General features: G+C 54.1%; 1 protein-coding gene across 1 annotated transcript in view; it reads left to right on the forward strand.

Annotated features, from left to right (window-relative positions):
- The first annotated feature begins 322 nt into the window (after positions 1-322).
- The window catches only part of NTSR1 (neurotensin receptor 1 (high affinity)), a 36,645-nt gene continuing 10,950 nt past the window's right edge, over positions 323-26,017 (forward strand). The window contains exon 1 of the mRNA XM_006896939.1: positions 323-1,039. Coding sequence (XP_006897001.1) covers positions 323-1,039 — 717 coding nt within the window. The remainder of the gene's footprint in view (positions 1,040-26,017) is intronic.

The following is a 26,017-nucleotide window of genomic DNA, read 5'->3' on the forward strand; positions in this document are numbered from 1 at the left end:
GAGCGGAGCGCGAAGCAGCCAGGTGTGCACTGTGCTGGGAGGCACAGGCTACCTTCACCGTCTGAGTGTCCAGCCACACGCCGAACCGCTGTATGCAAGGATCCACGCGGCTGCCGCAACTGGGGATCCAGGAGTCTGAACACCAGAGAGAGCCAGGCTGAGCATCATCGGAGAGCCAGAGAGCGCCCGGGTGAGCTCCCCAAAGCTCCCCAAGGCTGGCCAGGGCAAGGTCGGGCACTTACTTGCTGAACAGCTTCCCTTCTCTCTACTTCCCCTCCCGACCTCCTCTTGAAGGGAGCTCACTCTCACCGGTGTGCCCACCATGCGCCATAACGTCTCCAGCTCCTCGCTGGGACTCCTCAGCGCTCAGGGAACCGACTTCTTCCCGCTGCCTCAGGGGCTGGAGGCAGCGCTCCTGGTCAGAGCCCCTGACAACAGCTCCAAAAACGAGACAGAGCATCCCCACAGCACTCCCAGCAGTGACCTGGATGTGCGCACAGACATCTACTCCAAGGTGCTGGTGACAGCCGTGTATCTGGTCCTTTTCGTGGTGGGCACGGTGGGCAACTCAGTGACAGCGTTCACGCTCGCCCGTAAGAAGTCTCTGCACAACCTGCAGAGCACGGTCCACTACCACCTGGGCAGCCTGGCGCTGTCGGACCTGCTCATTCTGCTGCTCGCCATGCCCGTGGAGTTGTACAACTTCATCTGGGTGCACCACCCCTGGGCCTTCGGTGACGCGGTCTGCCGAGGCTACTATTTCCTGCGCGATGCCTGCACCTACGCCACGGCCCTCAACGTGGCCAGCCTGAGCGTGGAGCGCTACCTGGCCATCTGCCACCCCTTCAAAGCCAAGACCCTCATGTCTCGCAGCCGCACCAAGAAGCTCATCAGTGCCGTGTGGCTGGCCTCAGGGCTGCTGGCCGTGCCCATGCTGTTCGTCATGGGCCAGCAGAACCGGAGTGTTGATGGCCAGCACCCGGGTGGCCTGGTGTGCACAACTGTGGTGGATGCAGCCACGGTCAAGGTCGCCATTCAGGTCAGCAGACCCCTGGGACAAAATGGGTGTGGGGGCCTCTGGGCTTACTTAAGAGACCTTAGGGGGTGTTCATCTGGGGAGCACAGCATTTTCCTCACCCAAATCATTCTTCCCCTTGGGGTGCTGCAGGCACCCCCTGAGGAGTTTCATTGCTGGACCCCCAGGAAGTGGAGCAGGGTGGGTGTGAACCTGACCCAAGGGCCCATGTCCATTTGTCTTCCCACCTTTCATCTCAGAGCTGCATGGTCTCCAGTCCCTTTTCCTCCTTCCATCACTGGGGAGGGGACACTAGACGTTCAGGTCACTCCAATGGGGGACGTGCCTTCTGGGGCCTCAAAGTCCCTAAGAACAGGTGTGACATCAGCTACTGCCACCTCTCCTTCAGCTGCTCAAAGGCTTTGTGACTCAAAGGCTACACTCCCGCCTGTAGCATCAGGGGAGACATGCAACGTGGTGGCATCTGGGGCTCCTTTGCTCCCTGAGGCTCAGTTTCTGCATTTGTAAAGTGAGGTGCTCACACACCAGCATGAGGAGGGGCCATGGGGTGGCTCAGCTTCCCAGGGCCCCCTAATGCTGCTTAGGAAGTATGACTGTGCGGTCCCCTGCATGGAGGAACCCTGTCCCTCAGCAGAGATGCCATCCTGCCCTGCAGCTGGGCTGACTCACTGCCTTCCTTCCATGCACTGGTCTCTAGTGGGCTCAACCCTTGAGGGCATCAAGATGCACCAACCACTCCTAAGCCTATGCACACCCCTGCTGCCCTCTGGGAAGTTCTCCAATAGGTCTCCCAGGCAGGGCCTGTCTTCTCTCTCTTCATCCTGGTCAGAGAGGAATGTTAGGTTCAGCCAAGGCCCTCCTCAGCGTCCACATCCTTCTGAGTTATGACAGGTTAGCCCCACGCCCTTAGCCTGCTCTGTCAACTACCTGAGTCCTGTGGTTAAGAAGGTGGTCACAGGGTGGCCAAGCGCATCTTGGTCATTTGCTGTAGATCTTAATGTGAGGAGACTGCTCATATATCATCTGCAGAGTGTCCGGTGGATTCAAACCACTGCCCTTTCCACTAGTGGTCCAAAAAACAGTGTGTTCTGTCCTCCAAGTGCCCATGCCAACCTCCTTTCAGACTCTGAGAGGCAGCTTTGATTTTTATTTGAGGAATAGACAGGGGAGGTTGGGTTCCATGCCAACTGCCTGTGTCCCATTGGCTACAGGAGCCTCTTCTCTTCCCCTGTCCAGGCATCCATTTCTCCACACTGGGGCAGGTTTCATGGAGTGGAAGTCCAGTGGTAGGTGCAGTGAGGGGGTCCTCAGGGAAGTGTGGGGGCTGCAGCCTCCCCATAGCCACCTTCACATGGCTCTAACCCCGAAACTCAGGTGTGCATGGTGATGTGTCCAGCCCCAGGCTGATGGCTCAGGTGGGGAATGCGTGTTGATGGTGTGTGGTGACTGTAGGCAGTTGTAATGATGGTGTGGCTGGGGAACAGAGGAGGGTCTGGTGCACAGAGTGGGGGGGCCTGTCCAAGCATCTCACTCTGCCCTTGCCACGCTCAGACCCAGTGCAGCTCCCCCAACCAGGTGGTCCCCATCATTAGTGTGGGGATGCAACTGGAAACTGCTTGAGTGTCCCGTGGCTGTCCTGGGTCCTGGCTCCTGTGTCCCCATCATAAAGTGAGGAGGGAGTGACAACTTTCAGCTCAGCATTGAGGGCTGAGGCTCTGTGTACACACACACACAACTGCACATGTGTACACACAGGGATACACATGTATGTGTACTCAAACACACAGGCCCCGCATGTGTGTGCAAGCACTCACATGTGCTCAGACATAAGTGTGCATTAGACGTCTGCACATATGCACACGTGATGTGTGCATACTCAGACACACAGGCCCCCACATGTGCATGCATGCACACACACATACACATGTACTTACATGTGCTCCGACATGTATGTGTGAGATGTCTGCATACACACACACACACACACACACACACACAGAGACAAGTATGCGTGAGACTTCTGCACACACGCACATGCAGAGAGACATGCACACACTGACACAGGACTCGGACTTTGGGTACCAGGCAGGAGGGGCAATCAGAGAGAGGGGGAGCCTTCAGGGAGCTGAGGAGTGAGGCAGGTGGGAGAAGCCAGCTTCACTTCAGAGGTGTTAGAGACAGTCCCAGGACAGGCCTCAGCCCACGGGGAGAGGTGGAGCTACAAGTGAACTGTTAACCAAAAGGGTGCATGTCTCCAGGGGTTCGGATCCACCAGTGGCTACTTGGAAGAATGGTGGGTGGTGTCCCTGCGGTGGAATTTACAATCTCAGAAACTAGAGGAAGAGTGAGTCAGAACTCATCCAGGCTCCAGAGCTCAGGGCCCCTGGGGGGCATATACCTCCCACTAATTGTATCAAAATCCAGCTTGTCTCAAACTGGGGATTTTTTCCCCTTTTTTATTTGAAACAACTTCCATTACTGAAAATATACCATTTCAACAGCAAAAAACAAAGTAAATAATTTGTTCTTGCAATAGTTAAGAGCTCTTGATTCCAGGGAGGGGGAGGGGCTCCACTGCCACAGAGGGGACAGAAATTGGTTCTGACAAGATCGGACATCAATGGCCTTCTCGTGCTTGTGTCCCGAGCCCCTGTTCAGGGATCTCTGGGTCTCCCGAACGTTCCATTCCTCATCTCATCCACTGGTTCCTCCCATCAGTGCCCTGTGGGTTTCTAGTGCGCTGCAGGCACATGAGTGAGAAGGGAGAGGGCTGGGCCGTGGGGGTGGGAGGCTGCCTAGGACAGGGACCTCCACCATTTCATGTAACCCCCACGACACTGTCACTACAGAGAGGAGGCACCACACCGCCACCACTTGAACCAGGCCATCATGCCATCACTCCCCAAGGTGACATATGTCCCCATAAGATGCAGAGGCCACAGTACCCCTCCGGACTCTTCCCAAAAGACAGATCCACAAGGACACAGTTTGTCCCCAGCATGAGACCAGCTGGCCTGCACCCTAGACACCTTGCAGTCACTAAAGAGGTGGGCGGGGGCAGCCACCCCCTCCCAGAGCCAGGCAGCCTATTGTACAGAGCTTGCCTTCTGGACTTCTAGCGGACTGCGTCAAGGCCATTGCTCTGGAGCTGTTACGTTCACAGCTCATCTCACAGGAGAGGGGATGGTGCATCTTTTTCCCTCCGAGCAACTGATGGGTTTGAACTGCCTGCCTTTGAGTTGGCAGTGCAACTCCTTACCCACAAGCCACAGAAACCCCTTTAAGGGAGTGAGGGCACGGTAACCCCACACTGAGCAGTTTCCACATTGTGTCTCTGTGCCACACTTCATCGTTTGCACAATATTCAAACATTTTCCTAGTTCTCCCAAACTTACTACAGCATAGGACCCACTGCAACCCTCCTGGGGTAGAAGTGCCCTGTGGGTCTCCAAGGCTGTGGACATTCACAGGGCAGACTGCCTAGTTCTTTTCCAGAGCAGCTGATGTGTTTGAACTGCCAACATTTCAGTTAGTAAACCAGGACTTAACCCCCAGTACCTCCAGGACTCCTCACATACGTGCCAGCCTCCAGCAGATTCTAAACATCAGGGCCACACATGCTGGGAAATCACAAATTGTGTGCCTTGCTCTGTTGTGACGTTTGCTTTGCTGTGATTATCTCCTACTGGCCCCCATATCCCTGAGCTTTGCCTGATGGGGGCCCCTGCTTGATGAACTGGTCATGCCCAAGACTGTTGGTGGAGTGTACCCCAGCTCTGTCACTTCTGTCCATGTTAGTAGACATTTCTGGTTGTGTTGTGACAACTCATCATTTGATTCCTTTTGTCTGGTCCTGGCTTGCAGCACGCCTTGTGACTAGTGCGCACCATAAAGGGATTGGTCAATAATTGATGCAAATGAGGTGAGTTCTGGACCAGTGAAGTGTCTGTGGCTCACAAGAGGAGATTGGTCAGTTGGCCCTGGTGAGGGGGCTGGGCCTTATTTGTAGCTACAGGCAGGCAGCCCACCGAAGTCCTTTAGCCTGAAAGAAGCAGATAGGCAGCAAGGAGCCTCCAAAAAGCTGTGGAGTGGACCACGGACTGTCCACTACAAGCAGTGAGAAGTCCAGGGGGGCCCCGGTGACCTGGTCTGTGGGGACAGAGGCGAAGGCCAGGAGGAGCTGCCTCTGGAAGCAGGCTCTGAAGAGGGGAGACCTTGCCTGCAAGTTTCCTGAGCCTGACTGTGGCCCCTTGACCTTTACCCCAATTGTGCCTCATTCTTTAATAAACCCCATAACTGCAGCTGTGGTCTGGGGGTTCCCTGTGACCCTGGCAGTGAATTACTCACCTCAGCAGAGAAGCAGAGAGTGGCACCGGTGTCAGAATGGTGAAAAGGTAGAGAGAGGGGTTAAGACTGACACCTGGGTCGTTGCTGGGATGAGCTTGAGTCTCATGTCTGCTCTGAAGTTAGACAGGCTCTGATGTCATCACAGGCTCCCTTTTCAATGTCTGGGGTGCCGCTTTTCCTCACTCCCTCACTCCCTATCTCCTTCCCTCCTCTTGCCCTCCTTCCTGCTCTCCTCCTCTCCCTCACCTTTTTTTTCCCTCCATCCCTTCTCTCCTTCCCTCCCCCCCTCTCACCCCTTCTCCTTCTCCCCTCCCCTCCCCCTCTCCTCCTCTCCTTCCCTCCCTTTCTCCATCCCCCCTTCCCTCTCTCCCCCTCTTGTCTTTCCCTTCCAGGGCCAGTTATCCAATAAACAAAGTTTTCAAAGGTCCAGTTGCATGTCCCAGTCTGCACAGTTCTGCTGTCCCCCATCATGTAAGAGTTGCAGTGGGCCCTGCCAGGAATCCCCTTAAAGATGAGGAAGGCGGTACAGACCCTCCCTGTGGATCTCAGAGCCCACCCGCTCCCCACTGAACCTGCCAGCTCCCTCCCTCCCCTCCTTTCCATTCCTGTCATGAACATGGGGTCCAGCCATGAGCAAAACAGGCCAAAATGACCACCCTGTGGAGCTCATCCAGCTGAAAACAGGAAAAAAGCAAAATTAATGAAGTGTACAATCATAATGAGTCCAGTGGAGAAAAAGAGACCATAGAAGACAGGTGCAGGGGGGGTGAGGGGGTGGCTGCCTTGAAAAGACAGGTCAGAGAGGTCTGGGGGAGTTCTAAAAAGCAAGTCTGCAGGCTTGAGGCAGAGATTACTGGAGGAGGAAACAGCGAGTGCAAAGGCCCTGGGGTTGGCAAGTTTCAGGTGCTGCAGGACCAGTGAGAAGGCCAGTATGGCCAGAGCAGAGGGCAGAACAAGAAGGGAGAGCAGGGTACAGTGACCTAGGCCTGGGGCTCATGTTCAAAACAGTGAGTGACACGGATGACATGATGTGTGTTTACAATCAGTATCTGGTTGCCAGGCTGAGAGTGCATTTCAGAGGATATAGAAGATGGCTTTGGAAGTTGCTAGAACATTGAGGCAGGTGAGCAAGGTCATGGTGACCAGAGTACTCATGCAAAGAGAAAGGACTGAAGCTTGCCTGGGTCCTGGGTGTCTATTTTCTTCTTTTTCTCAAGTCTCTTTGCATGTATTTGTGTCCTAGAGCCACAGCACATTATATGTGTCATTCTAATTGAGGGTGAAGGTTCCCATCACCCAGGTTAAGTCATGTTGTTGCTTGCTGGTTGACCATACCCCCAGCCCCAGTCCTCTGGATGCTCCCAGAAGTGGAGCCACAGGGGAGTCTGGTTTCTCTCTCTCTCTCTCTCTCTCTCTCTCTCTCTCTCTCTCTCTCTCTCTCTCTCTCTCCATGTGTTTGAGTCCTTGGGCTCCGAGCCCTGAGCTGTTCCTGTAACAGAGCAAGGGCTTCACCGTGGGCTCAGCCCCAGGTGCTTCCCACTCTCCGGTTGAAAGACATTTGGATCCTTTCCAACTATGGGCAACCAACTAAAACCGCTACAGGTGTTCACACACAGGGTTCATCTCTGTGGAGTAAATACTTGGAGGCGATTGGTGGGTCATAAATGAAGTAGAAACAAAGAAAATGAAAGCCCTACGACCAGGCCAGTGAGTGAGCAGTGTTACCATAAACAGAGAAGGTGGGACTCTCAAAGATGTCATTAGATCCACAATCCACAAGCATGGCAAAAGCCATGGTCACAAAATCAAAAGATGTGCTGGCTTGGTCAAATCTACAGCAGAAAAAAAAATTAAAAAAAAATCTACAGCAGAGCCCGTATCAAGGATTGAAAATTAGCAGTATTCGAGCTGTCAGGTGTGCCTGACAATAGCCATGGGTTGTTAATCACTTCGTGTGTGTGACATCTGGACAATGAATGAGGAACCGAATGAGAGTCAATCCGTGTGAAGTGTGCTGATGGTGCACACTGGATGTTCATGACTTCCAGGACAGAGGAAGTGCAGCCAGGCGCTCCTCAGAAGTAAGGATGGGGATGGCTTCCATCTCATATAGACGGACAGATTCCCATCAGAGACCAGCCCCATAAGGAGGGCTTCGTACTCAGTAAACTAGAGACAGGAAAAGAGGAAGGCCCTCCATGGTAATGAGTGCACAGGGGCTGCGATGGGCTTCAACACGACAGAGTGCTGGCAGCCAGGCAGGGCTTGATTCTGTTGTCCACGAAACCTGTCCATCACCACCACTGCCAAATAACAATGGATTTAGTGCTACCTTGTGGCATGAGACTAACTCACAGATGACCCTCCACCTAGGCTGGCAGCACAAGTCCCTCCCCATTAGGCCACCAGAGCCCCCTCCCCCATGGCCACCAGAGGCCCCTTCCCCAGAGCCACTGAGCCCCCTACCCTATGATCACTGACCAGAGCCCCTCCCCCACAGCCACCAGAGCCCCTCCTGTTGTTTGTTGTGGTTTTAATTTGAGCTTTTGCATGGGGGAGATGGAGCATTTGTGTGTTTTCTTTGTGGTGAAGTGTCTGTTAGAGCTGCTTTATTTTTTAAATTGAGTTGTTTACCTTCTTGCTGCTGTGTTTTGAGAGATCTTTACATATTCTAGATATATGCGCTTTGTCAGATATGTGATTTGCAAATATTTTCTCCCCGTCTGTGGCTTGCCTTTTCATTCTGCTCACAGTGTACCTCACATAGCAAAAATGTTTAATTTTCATGTAATCCAACTTATGGGTTTTTTTCTTTTATGGATTTTGCTTTTTGTGTCATTTCTAAGAATCCGTTGCCTAAACCAAGATCCCATGGGCTTTTTCTCTCTTAGATTTTTTTCCTAAATATATTGTAATTTAATGTTTCATATTTAAATGTATAATAAATTTTTAGTTTATTTGTCTATAAATGTGGGGTGCTATACCTTTTTACAGTAGAAATCCAGTTGTGACAGAATCTTTCCTCCAAAACACTGTCCTCTTCCCCACAGATGGTCTTGTTTTCTGTCGAGACCGGGGGCCATTCTTGCTGTCCCCCTTGGACTCACTCTCATGGTCCTCCAACTTCGTTCTTTTTCAGAATTGTCTTGGCCACTCATTCAAATTTCACTCAGGCTACCCATATGTATTAAAAGTGCATGAGGATTTGACAGAGCTTGTGATCAACAGTGAATAGATCCCTCTGGGAAGGTTTGCTCTCTTATCCCCAGTGAGTCTTCAGCCCACGAATCAGCATCTCTCACCATTGATAGAGGTTTGGGTTCCTCTCAGCAGTAGACGCTTATGTTCTGCACACATTCTGTTAGGTTAATATGTAATGATTGCCTGGGCTTTTGGCGCTGTTCTAGATCGTTCTGGTTTTTCTATTCTTACTGTTCAGGGTTGTTGTTGTTGTTGTGAGGTGCCATTGAGTCACCAAAGCTCATAACAATGCCATCAATGGCAGATCTGACTGTCCAGTCCTGTGCTAACCTTACCATCTCTGACGTGCCTTAGCCTGCTGTTACAGTGACTGTTTCGGTCCGTCTCACGGGGGGTCTTCCTGACTTCTGTGGACCCTCGACTTTCCCCAGTAGATATCTTTATTTCCCAAGGACTGGTCCTCCAGACGGTGCCTTCACTTTGTGGGATGAAGCTTTCCCCTCCTCCTCTCTAAGACACATGGCTGCTCCTCCTCCTCCTCCCCCTCCTCCTCCTCCTCCCCCTCCTCCTCCTCCTCCTCCTAATCCTCCTCTTCCTCCGCTTTCCTCTCTGCTTTCCTTTCCTCTTTCCTCTCCTCTTCTCTAAGATGCGCAGCTGCCCCTTCTCAGAGACAGGTCTGTTTGTCCTTGCTCTGTAGGTGGCCCTGTTCCAGACTTCCCAGTGAGGAGTTGCACTGCCAACCCAAAGGCACATGGTTCAAGTCTGCCCGCTGCTCCCTGGGAGAAAGAGGGGCAGTTCCTTCCTGTATGATTACCTGCCTCTGAAAATCTGCTGGAGGTTCCCCTCTGAGTCAGTTGTGTACAACATAACAACAACATCCTAGACTATGGAATGTTCCACAGTCTTTGCCAACAGCCAAAAAACTGTCCCCAGGCAACAACACACAATTGTGGGGTCACCTGTGCGAATTTCTGCTGCCAGGAGCTGCAGCCTTCCACTGGGGCTTGTTCAGTCTTTGTCCACGTTTGTAGTTGTTTATGGTGGGAGAGTTAGTCCAGTCCGCATTCTCTTGCCAAGTAGATATCATTTGTAGCTTTTTAAACACTGCCCACTTTAAAAAAGAAAATGCAGGCTCCTATGATAGAAGACTGTTTCTAAGGAATTATTAAAACAATGTTGCAAAGAATACATAACAAAGATAGATAGTTCGCCTAGAAACAAAGTTAAGGACAGGCCCAGTACTTGAATAAATCTTAAACCCTGGCTCACAAGAAGGAGCAGTGCTGTTTGGCCTTAGACATTTTTAGCTCATTGTCTGTTGAAAGGTGAATTTATTGTAAATTCCACTAACTCCCCTTTGACATATGTAAAGGTTAAGAGCATTCTCCCGGGTGTTTGTGCTCTTTTATCTTAAAAACAGCCGCTGTGTTTAAAGAACAGGACATTTGTAGTCTCTCAAAGATCTTCAGGAGTCGAGGCTGTTCAGGACAGTTCTTATTTGGGATTGTTAATGCTGCCCCAGCATCCAGGGGACCTGCTGCCTCAGGACCTCGTAACCCCCGGGGCTCCCAAGAGTCAAAAAGATGAGCAGGGGCCTGACCAGCTCGTGGGAGCAGTGCTCCTGGCGTGGACCCAAGATTCGTCTCGGTCCCTGTGAGCGTGGGCTCTGGGCACAGCGCCCAGCAGGATGTGAACAGTAGGAAACACTGTCTGAGGTCACTATTTATTGCCCGGAGATGAGGGAGAAGTGTTTACATCTGTGCTGACCCCTGCCAGGGGCCACCCTGACCCCAGGCTCCCTTAAAGTGCAAGAGCATAGAACACTGCAAGGTATGCACAGCCCAGGACGCCTGGGGATGTGCTGGCAGGGAGCTGTCCCTTCCTGCATATACTGTGGTCTTGGGCTTAGTTCGAGTGAGTTGAGGGGCCATGGTGGTGCAGTGGGCAAGCATTGGGATGCTAACCACAAGATCAGATACTCAAACTCACCCACCACTCCAGCGAGACCATGCCCAGAGCATCTGGGGTGCCTCCACTCCCCTGCCAGCAGGGGTTACCCCACTGGAGGTGGCCTGGTGGAACTGCACTCGGGTGCTGGGCTGTGAACCTGTGGTCAGTGGTTAGAATCTTGCAGCTGCCCTTGTGAGAAAAACAAAGTAGCCTGCATCAGTGGACAGTGCCATCCAGGACATGCTCCAGATGCTCCTGCTCTGTCCCCTTGGCTTTGGGTTGGTGTTTGGGGCACTGAGAATGCGCTTGGCTCTGAACCTATAGGTTAGTGGTTGGAATCTACCATCCTCTCCAGCAGGAGAAAGGTGTAAGATCTGCTTCGCCGGACGTTCCGGCCCAAGCCTAGGCCGCGGCTCTGCTCCCGCTCTCTGTCCTGTTGAGTCATTGTCACTGTGGGAATGACTCTGGGATAGCCGTTCTCCTTGGCTGTGAGCTTGCTGTGTGTCCCAGAGGGAAGGGTCCAGCTCACAGCTTCCAAAAGGCCAGCCTGGGGAGGTCTCCCACCACACACTCAACCCAGAACTCTTGGGTCTCCACTCCAGCCATGAAGCTGTGCGGGCAGGGCCCCATGTGGAAGAGCTTCTAGATTCTTCTGGATGCTCGCTCAGTGGAGGCCCCAGTGCTGTCCCACAGCACAAGGACAGAGGCACCACATCAGGGTGGAAAGACGGGACAGGGAACCAAGAAGGCTGTCACTGCCACCCACTCCTGCTTGTATTGGCAGGGTCCCTCGAGGCCCAGCCACGTCAAAGGAGACTGCTGTCCTCAGGCCTCTCTGACCTCCGAGAGCCTGGCCTCTCTGTCTTCTTGCAGCCTGGGATCCCAGATTCTATCTGGTACAGAGGCCTGTTCTTCTGAGGTAGACTGTCCCCTCAGTGATCTGAGCCACTACCCAGAGGACAGCTGCTCAGCCTCAAACCTGGAGTGCACCAGAGAGGACAGCGACCCACCCCAGGCCTCGTGGGCACTTTCAGATTAAAGCCCAGGAGGGAGTCCCTGCACCCTCTGAGGCCCAGAAACGAGGGCAGGGCCAGCCAGCCACAGCATGTCCCCAGCAGCCTGGGCAGTGACCTGGAGCCAGGACCCTGTGGTGGAGCTGGAGCACTTGAGCCAGCAGCAAGGCTCGCTGATCCCGCCAGCTCAGGCAGACGCGGGATGCAGGGCATGCAGACAGGCAGACACACCCGCGCCTGGCCGTTAACTCTGCTGACAGCTGTTTAACAGGAGCAAGGTGGGTGGATTAAACATCTTGGCTGTGCCAGGGATGGCGACAGGCTGGGGAGCCAGGCTGGACGGTGTGCTGGCAAGCTCTGGTTCCACCACCGTGGTGTTATAATAGGGTTGCAGGGACCTCAGGGGGCACCCTGAGTGAGAGAGGGGCTCTCAGATTGTGGTGGGCACAGCCCAGGGAGCCCAGAGTAGCGAGGAGCATGGCTGGAAACTCAAGGGGCTTGTTAGAGATGGAGCCCCTACCTTACACCCTGAACGCCCCACGGCTGTCTCACATCACAGCTCTTGGTCATCTGGAGACACCACGCCCCAAGTCACAGAGGAGTGTGACCAGCACAAACAGCTGGAATGTCCTGAGGGCACAGCCCTGAGTGCCCATGTCCACGGACACTGGCCCGTAAGTCCCTACAGCTGAGGATCCTGGGGAGTCCCTTGTCTTTGGGGACACACCTGCATTCCTGTCAGGCCCAGCACTGGGCTCCTGCCCCCTCCACCAATCCAGACTCTCTGCAGAGGCGACTCTGGAGTGCCCAGCCTCCCCACAGGTCCTGGTGTTGAACTGACCCTGATCGCCCCATCCCACCCGAGGGCACCTGACATTTGAAAAGAGGACTCGCCCTTCCTGGAAGCAGAGCTGCTGGGTTAATGGATTCTTCTCTGACCTTTTAACTAATTCACAAGAAAGATGGACGTGTTGTGCCAACTCTCCTGATAACTCCTCCCCGACGACTACCATCGGGTTCCAGCTGGCACTTGGAGTCAGAAAGGACACAGACCCTGAGGGGTCTGGCCCCAGGAGCTGGTGGGCTGCCCAGATCGGCCATTATAAATGAGATTCAACTGTGCCCCTGTGTCGCTGGCCTTGGATGGGCCCGTCATGAAAGCTGCACAGAAGTTAGTCTGTGTGACCATGACTCTCTCACCTCATGACACCACACTGCACTAAGACCCACCTTCTCCGGAGGCGCCCTGGTGGCGCTGTGCACAACGTGCTCTGGCCGCTGGATGGAAAGCCAGTGTTTGGATCCAACAGTGGCTCCGTGGGTCACGAGGGGCCGTGGCCTCCCGGAAAGACCTCCAGTTTGGAAACCTAATGAGGGTTTGTCCTGAGTCAGACTTGGCTGGATAATTGGCTTGGTGTCCCCAGGGTACCCTCAGTGAGTCACCTTCATGGCACCCTGCTTCTGTTCAGTTGACCCAACCCGTTGGCTCCGGAGAGCAGACCTTGTCATGTAGGTATGTGGGATCAGGGGCCCTGAAGCAGGACTTCTGTTGCCCTCAGGCTACCCCGGCCCATCTGGGTGACTGCCTGGGGTTCCCCCGCCCTGGGGACACCTGCTCCCCTCCACCGAACCAGCCTGTTCCTCTGAGTGCCTGCCTGGGGTTCCCTCATCCCGGAGACACCCTCTCCCCTCCGCTAAACCAGCCTGGTCCTCAGTAAAGAGACAGACAAGCTGAGGGGTAGTTCCTTTGTGTCCTTGACACCCAAAGGCTCCCCCCGCCCAGAGTCAGGACACCTGCTGCCCATCTGAGAGGGACTGAGTCTGAGTGAACAGGTCATGCTGTGTCCCCAACATTCCCGATGGCCCCCACAGATGTCATCACTGACTTAGCCAGGAGCACACTGCTCAACTTCTGCAAATCAGTCAAAATGAGCCATTTGCGGTATGGTGACTGGCCAGCCCCAGCATGTCCACACGCTGACCAGTGCTGAGTGGGGAATGGGGACAGGCTGGAGTGTCCACACGCTGACCAGTGGTGAGCAGGGGATGGGGGACATGCTGTGACAGCAGGCAGATGGGAGAGCTGCTCACAGGAGACAAGAGCTGCATGGGGGACTGAGCAGAGGACCACAGAACTGGGTCCTGGGTGAAGCAGGGAGGCCCTGGCCGGTGCGGAGGGTCCAGGCCAGGCCAGCTGTCACCGAGGACTGCTCTCAGCGGGTCACCATAGAGAGCCGGATGGACACTCAGACACAGGTGGGCCCTGGGGCAGTCTCACTGTGATGACTCTGGGGGTGAAGAGGTAGTGACGGCCCCCGAGGGTGGGAACTGCCCTTCTGTGAGCTGAAGCTTGAGGTCCTTCATCTGGGCACCCCAATGAGGCCCTTGTAGAGGATGCGAAACCTCAGCTTGAGGGCCTTCTTGTCCTGCCTGCCCACCTCCTCACCTCCTCTTCATTCTCCCACCCTCCCTACCCTCCTCTGCTCATCTCCCCCTAGTCCTCCCTGCCTGCCCCTCCCTCCCATCCTCTTCCTCCTACCCTTCCCTCCATCTCCCCAGCCCTGTTGGATTCTCCTGTCAGCATCACACTCACCAGCCTCAGTTTCCATGTCTGTAAAGTCGCTGCTGTTTTGTACAGAAGGTCGTGAGCGCTGCATTAGCCGCTCGTGGTGGGGCAGACGTGCGTGTGTGCATTGCTGAGGGTGACTCACCAGGCTGTATCACAGATCTGCATGTGTTTAGGGCCATGGGCACCCTGACAATGCCTGGACAGCGCTGTTCACACCTGTGTGTCCTGTCAGGGCCTCACAGCCCTTTATGTGCATACAGCACCAGGCAGCACAATGTCACGGGGCTGTTTTGAACAGTGCCATCCTCAACAAAACCCCAGAGATTGAGACACTGAGTAGCTGATGCAAAGGATGGGTGTGTGTTCACGGCTGAGAGCTGGGAGGAGAAGGTAGGGCTTGCTCAGCTCTGTGGACCCCCTCAGGTGACCCTCAAAGGACCACAGGTGCTGCTCTGAGGCCCACCTGCTCCTGCTGAGACACTTCCAGCCCATTTTCTGAGGCTGGTAATGTTATAACAGATCAGTCTCCTGGGAGAGGTTGGGGGTTTGAACAATCAACCTGTCCCTTGTCAGCCAAGTGTTTGACCACTGCATCACCAGGACTCCAATTCCATCCTCCTTGTTCTGGGGTCCTTTCTCACACAGTGGCCCCCAGACAGTACAGCAGCCTTCTGGGGGTTCCAAAGCTGTGTCTTTCTAGGAGCTGATGGGCCCATCTCTCTCCCTCGAGAAGCTGGTGGATCTGATCTCTCACCAGCTGGCAGCCAGGCATGTGAAGGTTCCTCAGAATGTCTCCCCCAATCCTTACCACCAGGGCGGGTCTGGCTTAGAGCGCCCCACAGGGCAGCCCCTGTGTATTTCTGGGGCTGGAGGTTTATGGGAACAAACTGCCAGGTCTTTTTCCCATGGAGATGCGATGTGGAGCATCTTCAGGCCAAGGCTGCCTGGTGAAGGGATGCCTCCAGACACTTACCTAAGAAGCTAACGAGGTTTGGCAGAGGCCAGGCTGGGAGCTGAGGGCCAAGGCGAGCACGCCTGAGGGTGTGGTCAGTATGTGGCCACTTCCTCTCAGGGTTGTTCCTCGTCCTGAACTGTAACCTGTTACTTCCCTAACTCACCCCATAGCTGGGTCGCTGCACTCAGCAGAGTGCTCTGTGAATTCTGTGTGGCCGTGGAGAGAGCTAGAGGGGCAGAGAGTAGCAGGAGGGGTGGTGGCTATCTCAGAACTGATAAAAAGGCTGGAGGGAAATGGATGCCTGGCCTCCACCTCCCACCCATCAACCCTGAGTTGGGCGGTGGTAATGCTCCTGAACGCTGGCACTGCCGGTGCCGGTTTTCACAGGGACACCCATGAATCCATGAGGTATCATTCCTAGAATGCACACAAGCCTGCACCTGTCAGACAAGAGGGTAATTCTTCAGGGGCTGCTTCCTTTAGATGGTGGCTGTGAGGATTCTACATCCCATCAGCTTTCAAAGCTGCAAAAGAAAGTTCTAGAAAACTCCGTGGAGTTGTTCAGTGACAATCTCACCAGGAGAACAGATGTGTGTCAAGCATGGTAGGAAAGGAGAAAGGGAGAAAGAGAAAGAAAAAGATGGAGAGGGAGGGGAGAGGTCACAGACACACAGAGGCAGACAGCCAGCAACACTGAGGAGATGCAGAGCGAACAGCTGAGGGATGAAGAGACAGAGAGACAGAGGGGGCTGGGAGAGAGGTGGCCTGAGACAGGGAGAGATGGCCTAGTCCAGCAGGGAGCTTAGCACGTGGAGGGGGTACTGGCTGGGGGAGCGGCTTGAGTGAGGTGAGATGAGTCCCACCCACAGCCATCTTGACGTTGCCTGTTCACTAGAGGGCACCACTGAGTGCTTTCTGTGGCAGAACCTGGGTCCCCCCAGGACTGCCCTCTGGGGTGGGAGCCCTTATAATCATGCCCATTTTGTGGGGAAGCCACTTGCTGAGGTGCTGTGCACAGTGAGGAGATCACAGGGTCCCAAGCCACCCACCCCCAAGTCTGTGCTCTCTCACTCTCTCCCAGCTCCCTGCCCTTAGGGCCTGGTGAGGGTCTGAGAGGGGTGGGTTGAGGTGGAAGGATCTCAAATGAACCCCAAGGAGATGCTGGGGTGTCATAGGGAAAGGCCTGGTAGTCCCCACCTGAAGAGACTGTCCTGGTCCTGCTCACTGATGCTTCTGGAAGGGTGCAGACTCCAGAAAGCTCCTCTGACAAAAACAACATGGTCAGAGAGGTACCCATCCCCATGACCCTGATACCACTGTTTTTTCCTCATTTAGTTTCCTTTTTATAAATTGTGATTTCAGTGAAAATTTACAAAGCAAATTTAACCTGTCACATACTGTGTTTTATGAGAGTTATTACAACACCCAGGGTGAACCACTCTTCCCACTTCCTTCCTATGACTCTCATTTCCATCAGTCTTTCTATCCTCCTGCTTCTTGCCATCTGAACTTGATCCCTGGGCAAGTGGTGTCCTTTAGACCCTGTGGAGCTGATTGCCTGCCTGGCAGCTTGCTTAGCTTCTGGGCTGGCTACTGTTTGGCTGAGAGCTGAGCCCTGGGGCCGAGTTGAGTCAGTTCCAGGTTCAACAGGGGAGGAAGGATCAGAGTGACCAGGAGTGCAGTCTCTATCAGACCAGGAGGCCTGGCCTTTCGTGTGTGCCCCACACTCTGTGCCCACTCTGTTCAGGATCTTTTGGAGGGGTCAGCCGGGGTAGGCTGACCTGCTTTCTCCGGCCTCAGGGTTCTGAAAATCGAGGCTCGTGTACTTTGCGAGGCCTTCAGTCTAACTGTGTTCTTCACTTTCTTTTGCTCTTGTCTTTGTTCTGGCCAGACTGAGGCCGAGAATGGTGCCTTAGATGGCTGCTTGCCTGGATTTGTTTAAGCCTCTTTTCCTCTGCTGCATGAGCCGTCTGGAGTCAACTCTTGATGACCCCAGACACAACAGAGCACTATGCTGCCCGGTCCTGGTCTTGTGCCAGCTCAGTGGGCACCTGTATGTTTGAGTTAATTCATCTCACGGAGGGGTCACCTGTCTTCACTGAATGTGATGTTCTTTTCCAATGACAGATCTCTCCTCAGTGCATAAGGCACTACTGCCCTGCATCCTGACTGTATTTCTAAGACTGATTTGTGTGTTCTTCTGGCAGTCCACAGTGTATTCAATATTCCTTGCCAACATGCAATTCAAATGCATCAATTCTTCTTTTGCTTTCTTTTCTCATTGTCCAGCTTTTGCATCATATGAAGCAAGTTGGAAATTTTAAATTACATTGTGACTGACTGTGTGTTTCTGTAGGTAGAACTGCCAACAACCATCCCCGCCCCCACCCAAAGATAAGTCTAACTGCTTGTAGACCCTGGCAGGGTGGGGAGGTAGGGGGAGCCTGCCCAGCCCCCAGGGGTGTGGCCTATGCTCAGCAGTTTATCCCCAGAGCACAGTGGTTATTAACCAGCTCATTCACTTGGGAATATGGGGGCGGGGGCGCTGCTGGGTACTGGCACTATGCCAACTCTGGGAACCAAGGGTTAAGTGTCAGACATGCCACCCTGTCCCCAGGAATCCGCTATGTGAGGGGGACATGGACAGCAAACTAGGATGCAGACATCACAGGAAGCCCAACCACCCAGTGACCTACTGGGGCTAGAACCTGGGTGGGGCCCAGTCGCAGGTCAACACTTCCACATCTTCAGTGTTGCAGATCCCCCAAGCCACCAACTGGCCTGCTGACCCTTGGCAGAATGACAGCACCTGCTGTGAGGGGGCAGTCGGCTTGGGCTTGTCCCCACAGTTCCCAGCCCAGCCAGGGCACCCCAGCTGTGGACCGGTGTAGCTGCAAGGAAGAACAAGGAGGCTGGACTGACAGCGGAGAAAATGCCTCACTTACTGTCTTCAGAGAGGGTAGCATTGACGCCAGATTCTGCTCTTTCCAACAAAACCCCAGGTTGCAGACCGCACCACTCAAAGCTTGATGAATGAACCAATTATGTCTTTGTGACAAACGCATTTTTAGGCTGGAGTCTAAATTCCTTTCATGGTGGAAGCTCAGAGCAGAGGGACCTGGTCCTGGGACAGGAAGCCAGCTCAGCAGGGCCAGCCCACCTACCCCCCCTTCCTCTCCTCCTCACCACCCTCCTTCCACTCACCCCCTTCCTCCTCCCCAGCCCTCTCCCCTCCTCCTCCTCCCCATCTCCCTTCCTCCTTCATCTCCTCCTTCCCCTTACCCCCTTCTTCCTCCTCCCCCACCTCCCTCCCCTCTACCGCCTCCCCTCCACCTGCCCTTCCCCCTCCCTCTCCTCCCTTCTCGCTTCCTCATGATCCTTCCCCACCCCCACATCCTTCTCCTCTTCCTCCCTCCCTTCCCCCTTCACCTGCCTTCCTCCTCCTCCCCCTCCACTCAGCCTCTTCTTCCTCCCTCTCCCTTTGTCTCCATTGCCTTCTCTCCCGCTCCCTTCTCCACCTTCCCCTCCTTTCCGCCCTCCTCCCCTCCCGTCTCCAACACTCCTGATCTCAGCTCCTGGGCCTTCCTGCAGGACCCCCCTCTGCCCAGTGCGGTCTGCCTGGCTCTACCTCACAGGTGCGAGTGGAGGCTGAAGGAAGTGACAAACTAAACAGAGTCATGCAAGAGTGAAGGGGAGAGAGTCTGGCAGGGGGGCTGGGCAGGGACAGGGCCTCCCACTGATGCTGTTTCCTGGGCAAAGTTTCCTTCCAAGCCTGCCAATCTCCAGTCACCGTGGTTTGCCTCCTGGTCCAGCCTACACTGTAGCCCATGGCCATTATCTCCAAATGTGTTAATGTCCATTCCCAGCAGAAAGCCATGTGTGGGGACTGTTGAAGGTCCATGTTTGTGGAGCATTCTGAGCTGTGACGGGGTGAGGTCAGTGACCCTCGTGGAGGGAAGCTGCCGGCTTCGAAGTGAGCAGGCAGATGGGAGCTTCCTCAGGGTGGGGGTCCTAAGGCCAGATATGTGTTCCATGCCCTTGATTCTTGAGCCAGGAACCCTCTCCTGTACCAAGGTCCACTCTCACAAAGGGCAGGGAGGAGGGTACCAAGAGCATCAGATTTTGTGCCAGGGCTTGCTAGACCTTGCTGGAACTCTCAGCCCAGCTCAGCTGACCAGATGTCCTGAGACCCTTACCTCTCGCCCACACGTGCTGATACCTCAACAACCCAGAGACTTCCATGGGTCCAAGCTCGTCACAGGCCAGCCCCGACTGTAGGAAACAAGAAGTCACTGTCCGGGAGGTCACTCTGGGAGAAAGCGTATGCAGGCTGGAGCGCTGGCAGCCTGCTCAGGGCCTGCTGGTCACAAAGCTCTCGGTCAATCATCACAGCTGTGGAAGCTGAGCCTTTTGGGACCACACAGTCCCCCACCCCAGGAGGCCACCTGTCAGGGGTTTAGGTCCTTCCGTCCAGAGTCCAGAGGCTGGTCCCAGGGAAGAAACAGAGGCAAAGTGCTGGCTGAGCCCCCAGCTGATGTCACCACGGCCTCTCCAGTGGATGGGCCAGGCCCATGCTGTGTCTCCATCACCAGGTTCACCTGAGACGTGGACAGGCACTAATTCTGTTGAAGCCAGCTGTCCTAGAGAATGGTGCGTGAGAAGGGGGAGGGGAGAGGATCTTTGCTGAACTGTCTGCACAATTAAATGGCAAGGGTCAGCTGAAGTCCAGTGGGGACCCGGCTGCCAGACGATGAAGACCGCATGAGGACTGCAGGAGCCAGGCTGCCGGCTGGGCTCGGCTCAGGGTCCTCCGCGCCTTCCTGCTTGTCCCCAGCCTTGTGTGACTGTGTCTCCCTGACAGCAGCCGAGGGTGTGGCACCTGTTCTCTGGGAGTCCACCTCCAACTTCCACACAGGCTTGAGGTCTCCGTGAAGACCACCCTAAGGTATCCAGCTTGGAGAGGAAAACTCCTGCTATGTCCGACTCCCACCAAGGGCGCACTAGACCGCAGGTCAGGCCCTCTGTGCTCAATGAGCGGGTGCCCGGGCCCCCTCTGAACCCAGCGTGTGCCCTTCACTTCACAGGAGGTGCAGCACGATGACCAGGTAGAGAAAGAAGCCTGTCAGTGGAGCTGCCCGGGGAGCTGCCTGGCCATGGATAAAGCTCATGCCAACTTTACTACAATGGACAGAAGCCCTCCCTGCCTTGTTCCTGTTCCTTGTTCCTTGTCTCCATGCAGGAAGATGACCGCTGGCCCTTTGTGTCCATTGCTTGGCCACTGTGTCAGTCCACCTTCTACAAGGAGCCTTGGTGCTCCAGCGCGGTCTAGGAGATCCCACAAGCAGACTTTAACAAGCAGAACTTGACTCTGACCGTTTCCAAGCCTAGACGTCTAAATCAAGGCTCTAGGAAAAGGCTGTCTGCGTCCGTAGTGGGAGAAGGTGGTCTCCTCAGCACCAGTATACCCGGCATTCCTCAGAGCTGTCCACGAGGCTTTCCTGGTAACAAGGAACTCTTCCCAGCACAGGGCCTGGCTCCAGCGGATGCTGTCCACTCCTGGTCCTCTTTGTTGGCAGGACTGAGGGCCTCCTCCTCTGGTCTCTTCTCTCTCCTCTGGTGGTTCCCTATGTGGCCAAAACTGCGTAGATCCTACAAGGGAACTCCACTTACACCAGGTCCTAATCAAACTGTTGTGTCCACGTTCATCCCTTACACCTGATTGGTCAATCCCCTCTTGTGGAACCACATCACTATGTAACTGCCTGTTCCTGCCCTGTTAGCCACATGGAGGTCCAGGGTTAGGGCACACGGGACAGTTGGTTACACTGTACCGAAAACTGTGACATTGACAAGCTGGCACAGCTTTGCAGGGACACAGTTTACCCCTGACGGAAGGTTTCCTTCAAGTCACCGGCCCTCCACTCCACCCAGTGCTGTGTCCTTTTGGGTGACTGGTCTCTCCTGATGGCCTGTCCAGGAGGGCTGAGGGCCTCACCCACACTGCCGAGGGGCATTTGGGTTGCTCTTTTTCTGAGATGGACCTGCTCATTGTGCCAGCAGCGCTTGGGGTATATACTCCTCATCAGCCCCACAGCGGGGTCTCTCTTCCTCTGTCCTTGCGGCTCCCAGCCTCCCTCACACGGTCTGTTGTGTAGATGTTCAGGCCCCACTCCTGCTATTTGGCTGTTACTCTGCTGCTCTGAAAGGCCTAACGGGGTCCACAGCTCTACAGGATCATGGGACAGGCCCTCAGCTGAATTTAGGCCGGCTGCGGTGTCGTAGGCTCCTGAGCATCTTGGGAGGTGCTGGTGTGAGTGGGAAACCACAGCCACCACAGCCAGTGCCCTTGGGCTACTGCGCCAAGATGCCCTGGTGTCCACTCAGCATCTGCCAGGGCGGGGAGGCCACTGAGTTACCAGAGTGCTGGGCGGGGGCACTGAGTTACCAGAGTGCTGCTGGAGGGGGGGTCCACTGAGTTACCAGAGTGCTGGGGGGGCGTCCACTGAGTTACCAGAGTGCTGGGGGGCACTGAGTTACCAGAGTGCAGCCGGAGGGGGGTCCACTGAGTTACCAGAGTGCTGCAGGGGTGGGGGCACAGAAGGGCCTGCCCGAAGGCACCAGTGGAGGAGGACATGCTGGGAGCCATTTCCTAATCCGATTGTGGTCTCCAGGCTGCGTCAGAGGCCCTGACAGCCAGGTTGGTGCCAGCCTGCGGGGACCAGACAGGATGTGGCTTCTGAAAGGTTGTTTACCATGTTTAGACAGAAGCAGCCTTCACTCCTGCAAACCAAGAAGGGGGAAGATCTATCTTCCAGTGCAGAGCTGACAGGCAGAGCGCTATCCCTCAAGGCCTCCCCACCAGTGCCACTCCACCTGCCAGTGCAACCTGCATGCTCTGTCCGTGGTGCTGAATATGGTGCCAAGGCCTCCCCTCCAGCAAGCCACCTGTGTGCTTTGTCCATGGTGCTGAACAGGCCAAGAGCCCCGGAGCTCAGGCAGGCAGTCTCCTGACTGAACTAACTACCCAGTCTCTTCCAGACATTCCAAAGCAGAAGTGTGCCATGGCCAAGGAGAAGGCAGGAGACGTGGGAAGGGGAGGGATGAGTGCATGAGACTGGCAGCTGGGGGTTTCCAGCCTCCGAGAGATTGCCACCAAGCCATGGCCTTCAAACTAGAAGGTTCTCAAAACTGCAGCTTTCCAGAGACGTATGCCCCACCTTGGGAAACTGGTCATGTGCCTCACACCACTTCACTGGTCAGCGTGGACCCCATGCCTTCGCCCAACTCGTAGTTTGTGCACCTGCTGCTGCCCCATGGTAGGACTTTCCTGTGAGGTGGGAGTGAGAGTTAAGTCAGCTGGCCTGGGTTCAAGGCTGATCACTGTAATCTGTAAAGTGGTGGAAATGATAATTTTTGTCCAACAAGATGATACATGTGAGATGGTCACATGGTGTTGGTCCAAGTGCGTGTATAATGGTCAGTATAGGGTGTGCCAGAAACTGCTGCTCTGGTCATGCTGTCCGTGTAGCTCTGACCCCTAGTGACCTGACAGACAGGAGAATGAGATGGACACTGTGGTCGTGAGTGCCTTCACACTTCACAGCGCTGGTCCATTCGAGCCCATGCTCAGCCCTGTGTCTCTCCATCTAGTGAAGGTGACCCTCTCTCAAACATGAGGTCAGGCTCGGGAGAGGGAATGGAGAAGCCCTTGTCATTCTGGTTTGTGCAGCGTTCACATCAGATAGGGACTTGCCCTGGGGAGGCCGGGTGTCCTAGAAGATGGTTTCTGCTTATGATGACAGAGAAGCTGGCTACTGAGGAGGATGCGTCAGTGTGTTGGCTTTGAGGTTACTAACCAAAAGTCAGTGGTTCAAATCCACCAGCTTCTCTCTGACAGGAAGATGGGAAAGTTCCCGCCAGTCAAGATTTACTCTCAGGTGACAGTTGGGAGCTGTGATGAGTGGAGTGACCTGGTGTCACTGAGGTGAAAGGTGACACTGCACGTTATGTGGCCAGGTTTTTAACCACAAGTACAGCAATTGGAACCCACCAGCCACACAGGAGAAAGATGATGCAGCCTGAACATTCAGAGTCTGGAAACCCTGTGGGACGATTCTGCCCTGTCCTGTAGCATCCCTGAGTCCCAGACAACTGCAGTGGGCACGGGTGACTGGACTGAACATGACCCGTGTCACTGAGTCCTAGACATGAAGCACGTCAGATTGGCAGGCATGGAAAGGGGGGGCTGCTCTGAGAAGCCTAGGTGCCAGCCACCCCACGATCACGCTCGCTGCACTCACAGTGGCCATCACCTTGGCTTCTCTCCTGATGGATGAGGAGGAACAGCACTACCGCCTGACCATCAGGCCCCATGGTGGACATGAGCTTAGCCCTGCCTGGTCACTCAGCGCTTATCTTGACCTCAGCCTCATTGTGTGGACAGTGCAGTGACATTTCCCCACGGCTCTGCTTCTCTAAACCAGAACATGCTGAGCCCTGGTTCATACAGCAGTTCTGGCTTCAGAGGAGGAGCAGGCAGAGGAAACCAACACAGACAACACTCACCAGGCGCTGAGCCTGGGCTTCTGCTCTGGGGCATCCCAGCAGCCAAGGTTCAGGGTTCTGCCTCCTTGAGCTACTGCATTTGGCAAACATCTGAGCAATGCTTTGCACCTTCTCACTCAAACCTCCTGACTATTGAACTGGAGAAAGAACCAGTCCAGGGTTCGCTCTCTATTGAAAAACAATGGGGAGGGAGTTCTTGTGGCCTAGTGGCAAGGAGCTGTGCTGCATTCTCGAAAGCTTGCCATTCGAATCCACCAGATGCTCTGTTGGAGGAGGAGGGACAAATCTCCTCCTGTGCTGGTTGGATACAATTGGATAGCACACACAAGCAAAAAAGAAAAGGAATACAATGGGATTATTAATGGAGACAGAAGGCCACCGGGCACAAAATAGTTCTGGTGACACAGTAGTTAAAGCACTTGGCTGTGCTCCACGAGAGGAATATGAGGCCATCTGTGTGTGTGGACGTCACAGCTCCAGAATCCCGCTGGGGCTGCTCCACTGCACCCTGTAAGGTCCCTGCAGTCAGAATCCTGAGACTGTTTTTCCTCTGTTTTTAAAACGAGCAATTATTCTTCACAGGAAGGTGGCATGGGGGCTCTGAGCACTTGTGTGTTGTTAGGCGCCGTTGAGCCAACCAGAACTCATCAGGACCCTACCAACAACAGACCTGAACCTTGTTCTGTCCTGCCCCACCGTCCTGGTTGCACCGTAGAAACTGTGGGAGCAAAGGTGCTGAAGCTTTGTCTCACACACTTCGGGCATAGTGTTAGGATGGCCCATTCTTTGGAAAAGGATATCTTGCTTGGAAAGGTGGAGAGTCTGTGAAGAGAGGAAGCCCCTCAATGATCGGGATCGACATGGTGACTCACAATGGGCTCAAGCAGAGTGGAGGTTGTGAGGGTGACACAGAACAGGGTCGCGGTGAGTTGGAGTCAACTTGATGCTTTCCAACAACACTCGTAACGGTCACTGTGTCCGTCTGTCTTGAGAGTCATCCTCTCTTTCTCTGACCTGCTACTTTTCCCAGCTTGTCCCTTTCCATGGACTGACCCAACTGAGAACATGCTCGAAGTATGTGATCAGAGGTTCACCATCCTTGCTTCCAAGAAACAACTTGACCGTACTTCCTCCAAGACAGACTTACTGGACCTTCTAGCAGTCCACAGGGTATTCAACACTCTGCCAACAATTCAGGACGCTGATTCTTCTTCTGTCATATTTATTCATTGTCTAACTTTCAGATGCTTCTTCTTGTTATGTGCCGTCGAGTTGCCTGCACGACAGCTCTTCACCCTGCTCTATCCTGAGCCAACCTCATTATCTCTGACACACCTACTTCCATTATCCCAGTCACTGAATGAGTCCATCTCATCCAGGGTCTTCCTCTCCTGCACTGTCCCTTCCCCCTCCCAAGCATGATGTTCCTCTCCAAGGACTGGTCCCTCCTTGCAACTTGCCCAAAGTATGTCAGACGAAGCTTTAGAATCTTTGCCTCCATGGAGCAGCCTGGTTGCACCATCTTCAGGCTAAACCTGTTTGTTCTCCTAGCAATCCGTGGTATATTCAATTCACTCTTCTCCAGTACTACAGCTCAAAGGCATCAACTCTCCTGATATCATCCCTAGTCATTATTCAGCTTTCTGATGCATAACAATGTAATTGCAAAGACCATGGCCTGGATCAGATGTACCTTAGTCTCCAGACTGACATCATTGCTCTTTAGTACTCTGCAGAGGTCCCTGACAGCAGGCTTTATCAACACAATTCATCTTTTAATTTCCCGGCTGCTGGCACCAAGAGGAAACTAAAGCTGTTAACAATCTCAATCTCTTCACCATCTATCATGATGCTTCCAATCCACCCAGTAGTGAGAATCTTTGTTTTCTTGGTGTTGCGCTTCAATCCTTATTGAAAGCTGCATGCAGTCTTTGACCTTCTGTAGCAAGTGCTTCAGGTCCTCCTCCATTTCAGCAAGCAGAGTTGTGTCATCTGCATAGTGCAGGTGGTTGATGAGTCTTCCTCTAATCCTAGTGTCACCCTTCTCCTCATAGAGCCCAGCCTCCCAGATAATCTGTTCTACATATATATAAATTTAAAAGGTATCAAAATAGGACACATCCTGGCATACACGTTTCCCAATTTTGAACCATGCAGTGCTTCCTTGCTCTGTTATGACGATTGCCTCATGGTCCAAGTATAGGTTTCACATTAGCATGATCAGGTATTCTGGGATTCCCATTCTTCTCAGAGTCAGCCAGTTTGTTGTGATCCACACAGTCAAGTGCCCAGGCTGGGTTTAGAAGGGGTCGTGGTACTAGGGATATTGTTGCTGATGTTAGATGGATCTTGGCTGAAAGCAAGGAATACCAGAAGAATGT

The sequence above is a fragment of the Elephantulus edwardii genome, unplaced genomic scaffold (genome assembly GCF_000299155.1).
Source record: "Elephantulus edwardii isolate Elephantulus edwardi_28Jun2011 unplaced genomic scaffold, EleEdw1.0 scaffold00193, whole genome shotgun sequence".
Classification (NCBI taxonomy): domain Eukaryota; kingdom Metazoa; phylum Chordata; class Mammalia; order Macroscelidea; family Macroscelididae; genus Elephantulus; species Elephantulus edwardii.